Source organism: Chiloscyllium plagiosum, chromosome 19, assembly GCF_004010195.1.
Source record: "Chiloscyllium plagiosum isolate BGI_BamShark_2017 chromosome 19, ASM401019v2, whole genome shotgun sequence".
Taxonomy (NCBI): Eukaryota; Metazoa; Chordata; class Chondrichthyes; order Orectolobiformes; family Hemiscylliidae; genus Chiloscyllium; species Chiloscyllium plagiosum.
In genome coordinates, this window is record NC_057728.1 from 57393961 (window position 1) to 57402460 (window position 8500).

General features: G+C 38.4%; 1 protein-coding gene across 6 annotated transcripts in view; it reads right to left on the reverse strand.

Moving 5' to 3' along the window:
- The window catches only part of LOC122559857 (ubiquitin carboxyl-terminal hydrolase 15-like), a 107921-nt gene that overhangs the window by 33699 nt on the left and 65722 nt on the right, over positions 1-8500 (reverse strand). For 5 of the 6 annotated variants that reach the window (XR_006314572.1, XM_043709977.1, XM_043709980.1 and 2 more), the window contains one exon: positions 5506-5592. The exons of the other annotated variant lie outside the window; for it this stretch is intronic. Coding sequence is in view for 4 of the 5 variants with exons in the window: in XM_043709977.1 (XP_043565912.1) it covers positions 5506-5592 (87 nt within the window). In the remaining variant the exon portion in view is untranslated. The remainder of the gene's footprint in view (positions 1-5505; positions 5593-8500) is intronic. 6 annotated transcript variants of the gene reach the window in all.

An 8500-nucleotide genomic window follows, 5' to 3' on the forward strand; every position in this document is an offset into this window, starting at 1 on the left:
TCTTTACCGCCTTTCTTAAACAGTGGCACCACGTTTGCCAACCTTCAGTCTTCCAGCACCTCACCTGTGACTATCGATGATACAAATATCTCAGCAAGAGGCCCAGCAATCACTTCTCTAGCTTCCCAGGTACACCTGATCAGGTCCTGGGGAGTTATCCACCTTCAACTGTTTCAAGACGTGCAACCATACTCGTCATTATTTAGCCTTGTTCAATTTCAGTGCAGAAGATAAATATCTAGGGGGCGTGCCATTATAAGAACTGTTTAAATACTTCCTTACACTAAGAAGAACAGTTGGCGTTTTATGTTAGTAAAATGAAAACTTGTGCTTACAACATGTAATTCGTCAAGAATTAAGTTAGTGACCTAAGTTTAAGGAATTTAAAAGTTGCTTGCTGTTCAAGAAGGGAACAATGTTGGTGCACTCGCTTCATCAAAACAGCAGACAGACAGTAGCAAAGATGAAAGGTTTGTATTTTTGCAATTACCCTCCAGCAAACACTAAGGGGCCCAAGAGTTGATTCAAATTTATCGGCTGACAAAGCACATACTGTATTATATTGAACCCAGTAGCTATGTAAATACAGATGCTGACTGCCATAGAAAGCTCAGGTATTCCATTCTGGAAAAAGTGACTAAGGGAAAAATTTTCATTGGGAACTATCATTCTTCACAGGTTATCATATCCAATGCCTGTATACTCATGGTCTGAGGGTGTAGATGCATGTAGTGTTTCAAAGACTCAATCTCTGAAAAGAAAAATTCTCATCTGTCTTAAAACAGGTAGGTCCTTATTTTGAAACAGTTTTGATTCTCTCTCCTAAGTAAGCATTCTTTTTAAAAGCACCCCGGCAAAACTCCTAAGGATCCTGCATGTTTCAAGTCACTTCTTACTCTTCTAAACTCCAGCAGATAAGCCTAGCCGCTGTAATCTTTCATAAGACAGCACACCCATTTCTGGTATTAGTCTAGCAAACCTTCTATGAACTGCTTCCAACACATTCAATTGCCCACACAATGCATCATAACATTCCATCGATTTTCCCAAATATTTGCTGTACTTCATATTAACAGTTTGAGATTTATGCATGAGGGCACATAGATTCTTCTGTAATCTTTCACCATTTAGATATCACACTTATTTATTTCTCCTGCCAAAATGGACAATTTCACATTTCCTCAATATATCCCATTTGCCAGGGGCATAACTTGCCTCACTTCAGCACCGGTTATACGTGTTGTAAGAAATGATTTGTGTAAGATCCAACAGTAGAAATCATTTGCAGAACTGTGGCTTAGTAAGAGATATGAATCAAATTAAGTTGAGGTATAGATTAGTTAGGATCTGTCTAAGCAGCAGAACCAGCTCGAAAAACTGAATGGCTTACTTATGTTACTTGGGTACTAACGTATGTTTTGCAAGTTCTGGTTTCATCACAGATGTACACAAGAGGAGTCTGTAGATAAACATTTACAACTCTGAAGGAGCAGGAGTGGAAGGTTCAGAGAAGCACGAGTGAAATGTCAGGAGGAGGAGGATGGTTTTCAAAAATCTTGCTGCTGCAAAAGCATCTTACACCAAGTCTCAGAACCTGTAACGTAATGGGTCAACTAGAGACTTAATTCCATGCCAATGGGAAGCTAAGAGCTTCCAATTAGATATGCAACTACAAATGCTCATGTTGTTTAAAGACTGTGCATAACTCCAGTTGTCCAGAATTTAAAAGCCATATCGTCTGAGCGCTAGTACGTTTGGTTAAAATAAGTTGTTCAAATTGTGCAATGTTTTCAAATTCAATTGTTCCTTCTTCTAGAGCAACTGTTTCTTTTCATTAATCTCTCCATTGCACAAAATCATTGAGAACATGTATGAAATGTAGACTGTGTTCCTACTAAACAAAACAGATCTTTCAAATCAAAAAGAATGCTTTATATAGATTAGTCTTTTTTGTAAAATTTATACCAATGTTCAGCTTTTTCTGTTGGCATTCAAACATTGCAAACAGATATTCTTATAATGGAGCTGGAGCCACACACCTTCCAAGCTTATGAAGAAACAAAAACACTTCCACTGAATGGATCTCAAATACAAAATAACTTAGTTATTTGAATTTGCTTATTTGGAAAATCAGCTATAGTTTTTCCAAAAGCAGAACATAAAACTGACAGTAGAAAACAATATTCTGTAAAGTGCACCAAAGGTCAAATTTATAATTACACTTAAACATTATTTTTTGACTATCTAAAGTCCAGTAGTATTCTACAATTGCAATTGGGACAGTGCATCACTTTAATATGACATCTGATTAATTCAATTAAGTTATCGCTGTTATATGGGTAGCTTCTAAACCTACGGAAGCAAAGATTAATTTAAAAGCTATCAATTATACTGAAAGTTCCAGCCAAATTCAAAGGAAGACAATTGTTCGCATGGTTTTCTATGGATGATTATGCTACACACATTTGATCACTCTGCGGATCTGCTCGAATACTTGGATGACATCTTCACTGGTGTTAGGCAACACCAATGGGTGTGACACTAGGCATGTTTCAATTATCAATATATGACTGTCCATCAAATAAATGATCATAGCTGACCATAACTTGCTTTTAAATAAGTCTGCTGTGCTGTTTATAATGTATCAGTTTTTTTTCATATCTACTTATAGGCTCTCTCTTGCAATCACTTCTCTTGCATCAACATTTTGCTGCATTTATCTAACCTCATTAATTTTTGATGACTTTACTCCACATTCATTAATTTCCTTCAGCCTGCACCACGCTACTGAATTAAAGTAACTGGATTTTCTGACAGGCATTTAACAGAGGCTATTAAAAAGACAAGTATTTCTTGAAGGCAGGATTGCCTTCAAGGTTTCACTGTACTCAATTATAACATGCCATAATTCAATTGCCAGATTTACAACATTGCCAAAGCAATCAAAGAACTGTGGGGAACATTCCTTGTTCCAGTCCTACTTGGGGGAGCCCCCATCCACAGCTCTTGCTGTGTTACATCAACTATGTCAATGGTGCTGCTCCCTGCTCTCCACTCAGTCCATCTCTAACTCTTTCTTCCCCTTTCTTGACTTCCCCGTTTTCCCTTCTGGAGATAGACTGTCCACTGACTCCCAAAGTTACCTTCCTCATACCTTATTTCTTGCAAGAATTCCATTCCAAAACTCAATTTTCTTCACTAGATCTGTTTTGATTACGTTACCATCCATTGCGGTACCTTTCCTCAACTCAGGATTCTCCTAGTGCTGTTGACAGGGCCCTCTACTTTATCTGACCCATCATGTGCACTTCAGGCCCCACACCTTCCCCTCCTTCCCAGAACTACAGGAATCCCCCATCCTCAATTTCTTTCCTTTATTCATTCACAGGATGTGGTCATTGCTGCCGTTGCCCGTTCCTAATGGTCCAGAGGACAGTTAAGAGTCAACTGCATTGCTGTGGGTCTCGAGTCACATGTAAGCCAGACCAAGTAAGGATGGCAGTTTCCTTCTCTAAAGGACACTAGTGAATGAGATGGGTCTTTTCAAAAATTGACAATGGATTCATTATTATCATTAGATTCTCAACTCCAGATATTTATTGAATTCAAGTTTCACCATCCGACATAGCAGGATTCGAATCCAGGCCCTCAGAATGTTGTCTGGGTCTCTGGATTAACAGTCCAGCGATAATAGCACTAGGCCATCGTCTCCCTTCACTTCCAACCCACTAGTCTCTGCATTCATATATCATCTTGGGCTATAGGGTTCATTTTCTCTGTGGCATGCTTGTCCACTTCTCCTTCACTCCCAACATTTCCTCACCCCACCATGGCACTATCCAATGCAATTGCAGAAGGTGTAACATATGCCCATTCACCTCCCACCTCCTCACGGCCCGAAACACAACCTTCAGGTGAAACAGCATTTTATTTGTCTTCCTCAGAATCTGGTCTTCTCCAATTTGCTGCTCACAATGTGATCACCTTTACACTGGCGAGACCAAACACAGACTGGATGACTGTGCTTTGCCCATTGGAATGATCCTAACCGTCCAATTGCTGACTGCTCTCAAGATATCATTTCTTTCTTGGGCCTCCTGCAGCATTCCAAAGCACAAGTCAAGCCTAAGAAACACGACCTCATTTTCTGCCTAAGCAGTTTACAGCTGCTAGGAGACAATACTGAATTCCACAACTTCAGAGCACGATTTCATGATATTTATCCACCATTTTCTTACATTTCTCCTCTACCATCCTTCCAACCTGGTCTTGTTTACACCTTGTTTACTTTGCTCTTAGACCTATTTTATACCTCTATTTCTCTTTCACTGTTATTAGCAACCCCTTTAAGTTTTAAATAAACCTCTGTGTCATCTGTCTCATTGCTCCTCCTTCTCCCTTTTTCAAACCCTCAGTTCTAAAAAGAGTCATGTCAGACTTGAAATGTTAAGTGTACTTCTTTCTCCACAGATGCTTCCAGACCTGTTGAGTTTCTCCAACATTTTATCTTTGTTTCAGTCAAGGAACTTACTTCTTTAATACCAAAATAATTCATTGAATAGAACAGCAGCTACTGATATCATAAATCTATCAGCATTCAATCAGGTCATATAGGTAGAGTAACAGTCACAAGTGAAGAATAAATCTATGCAAATTAAAGCAGACTCTTTATTGAATTAATTTAGCCTTTCAAATTCACAGATTCTTAAAATCAGAGCACAGAAGAAGCCCTTTGGCCACTGAGTCTGTACTACCAAAATTGTACTAAGTACACTAGTTCCACTTTTCCATTTCCTTATTTTATTTTCCTCCAAAATGTTTACACTTCTCTTTCTCCTACTCAACAATACAAATACATCAATGACAGGATTTGCATTTAGGAAACATTTTAGTTCTTGGAATATCTGTAATCCCGAAACACAACTGTCTAAATAAACAGAAATGGGAGCCTTTTGTATTACCTGATTGCATACATCAAGGAAAAGACATCACCAAGCAGACATGCCAAAACAGATCAAGAATAATGTTTGTTACTCAGTGAGTCATAACAGTTTAAATGGAATTTCAAAGGAAATATTCCTCATTTGCACACAGAACACAGAAGTGTAGTTAATTGCAGCTCAGTTTTTTGAGCATCATCATGACAGCTTCAAAATCCCTCAATCTCCAACCAGGAAGCAATTGCAATAAGGAAAGCTTTCCAAGACCAGATCCAGTTTCTTTCCACACCATACATATTTGGGCCGACAATGACATTCTCCAAAGCAGGATTACCTATCACAAGTTGCAACAAAATCTGTCCTGTCACATTCCAACAATACATTGATTGCACTGATTATAAACACTCAATATCAAAATAGATGACATGAGCATCAACTATCCTACTGTCAAGTTAGTGATCAAAACCAATCCAAAAGTCAGTGCCATTGCATTCACAAACCAAAATATATTTTTAAAAGTGCATGCAGACATATCTACAAACAGTTCTGAAGAGACACTACTTACTTTCTGTTGTTGAAGCTGCTATAATTATTGGATAGAGCTGAAGGGGAAACCTTTGGCAATGTTGAAAAATTTGAAGCACTTGGAGACCTTGAAAAATAATGAAATTATAAAATTTGGTCATAAAAGTGGGTGAAAAATCTAATTTTCACCATGATACTCAGGATCTGGTTGGCAAATGGATTCTACATGTTAAAAGCATTAATGTTCGAATATAATCGAAAGCACATTGGCCAATGCCCTTAAATAACGTTTGGAAATATATTAGGGGACAGCTTTCTTACTATCACTCATTGAATTTCTGTAAGCTAATGCAAGATGAACATAACTATTCAGTGATTGAAAATGACAGAACAAATACCCATCACTAATTCTGCAACTGTTTGAATAAGTGGATTATAAAATACAAGTTCACTAAGTTGCTCATTTTCACTAAGTTGAATTGTGAAGTATTACTGCTTTTTAACTTCTTAAAAAAAAACTGTCTGCTCTTTCAATTTATTTTGTACAAATGATTCTGAAAGTTGATAGTGAGCATAAGCTCTGGCCTAATACAAAATGTCACAACGTACACTCCCTTTTATAAAAGCGAATCGTAATAAAATTTCACTGCAAACATGTCATCTAAATGACGACCCTCTACTCCTCTTTATGAACGGTAACTTGCAGAACATCCACATGTTGACTAAGACCTTATCAGTTCTGACCATTTGTTCCCACATTTTGCATTTCTGTCCTATCACTACTGTGAATGTACCAAATTTCAAAGGAACTGAAATTGTGTTTATCATTTTGTTTAACCCTACTTGGCTTCTCTATTTGATCATCTTTGTGACTTTTAGTTCTGTGCCTTTTCTCTCCCCTCTTTGCTGTTTGTTACACTTAGAAAACAAGTTATGCATTCAACTGGAGCTGTCTATTCTAATTCCATTCACCGCTCTGGTATCCTTTCTTTGCAAATACAATATTTCATTAATCTATTTTAAAACATTATTACTGTCTGTATATGACTTGTAATAAAGAACTCAGAGCTCATACAAGTAATATGTCAAATCATTTAAAATGTCCTTTTTGCTTCATCTATGCCTCCTCTAAGCCGCCCATGTGTGTGACCAGGTAGTGAACATGAAGATACCTTTTGTGCCATCTTTTCACAAATTGCTCTCTTTAAGGATTACGCATACAAAAGATAAAAGGTACCATGCATTGAAATAAACAAGCCAGGCTGGATGAAGAACACTAAGAACTTGATACCCAAAGTGGGGACCTCAAGTGGAACCACGAGCTGAAATTTTGGAGTCTTAACCTCTGAAGCCACAATCTCCACTGTGGAGTTCTGACCAAGATATAACAATTGCATTCCCACAGATCACCCATTCTCTCAGCTCTCTCTTTCCTGACTACTGATGTCTCAGTTCTCAGAGTAGGGGTAGAATCAATTTTCAAGTCTCAAAATGGGATCACAAAACAAAAAAATTTGAGAAGTACTGAGATAGAGATATCATTGATGAGAATCAGTCAACACCCATGTTACTAATTTACCAACCACTGGAAACAAATTTTTCTTTGTTTCACAATTTCATGTTTTTTTTCAGTTATAATAGATTTCTTGTTAACCTTTTCTACCAGTAAATTTACATTCTGTCGCCTTTTTTTTAAAACAATGTTATACTTCAAACATATTCTACTGCATCTCTGCTGAATCATTGCTTCAATCACATATTTTCCCATTCCTCCTATTTATTTGATTTCCTCCTCTTGAATGTTCTCCCCCAAACTTTCTACCTTTCTTTCCCTACTGCCAAGTTCCTTCCGCTCAGGACCTATCCTATCCTATCCTAACATTATAGACAATATTTGCTCTTCATGGAATCTCCGTTCTCTTGTTCAGTTCAAACTTCCACACTACAGAGCAGATGTAGATGTATCTGACATTTGACAGACAATTCCTGCTTTTTGGTAAAGCAAATGACTGCAAGCAGCACAATTAACATGCATTAAAGGTAGACCTCTGCACTGGCACCTGCTCCCAACTGTGGTTGAAAGTATGATATAGCACTGAGGAGCCAGAGGTAAAGCCAAACATACGACACATTGCTCTTTCCAGCACTTTGGATTTTTAAAAAATAAACTTATTCCTCTTATTACACACATTAGTTGGAAATTAGAAATAAAGTGGAGATTAGAAATGAAGTGCACCATGTTCACATTTCAATGGCACAGCGACAAATCTCAGGTTTTAAAAAAAACCCCAGATATTTGGGGTTTAACATTGCTTATTAGGACAAGACATAGACACTGCGGCTGTACAGGACATTGGTTAGGCCACTTTTGGAATGTTGCATGCAATTTTGGTCTCCTTCCCATTGGAAGGATAGAGTCATAGAGATGTACAGCATAGAAACAGACCCTTCGGTCCAACCTGTCCATGCTGACCAGATATCCCAACCCAATCTAGTCCCACCTGCCAGCACCTGGCCCATATCCCTCCAAACCCTTCCTATTCATTCCCATCCAAATGCCCCTTAAATGTTGCAATTGTACCAGCCTCCACCACATCTTCTGGCAGCTCATTCCATACACATACCACCCTCTGTGTGAAAAGGTTGCCCCTTAGGTCTCTTTTATATCTTTCCCCATTCACCCTAAACCTATGCCCTCTAGTTCTGGACTCCCCGACCCCAGGGAAAAGACTTTGCTGATTTATCCTATCCATGCCTCTCAATTTTGTAAAGCTCTATAAGGTCACCCCTCAGCCTCTGACGGTCCAGGGAAAACAGCCCAGCCTGTTCTGCCTCTCCCTGTAGCTCAAATCCTCCAACCCTGGCAACATCCTTGTAAATCTTTTCTGAACCCTTTCAAGTTTCGCAACATCTTTCCGATAGGAAAGAGACCAGAATTGCACACAATATTCCAACAATATGACCTCCCAACTCCTGTATAGCCGCAACATGACCTCCCAACTCCTGTACTCAATACTCTGACCAATAAAGGAAAG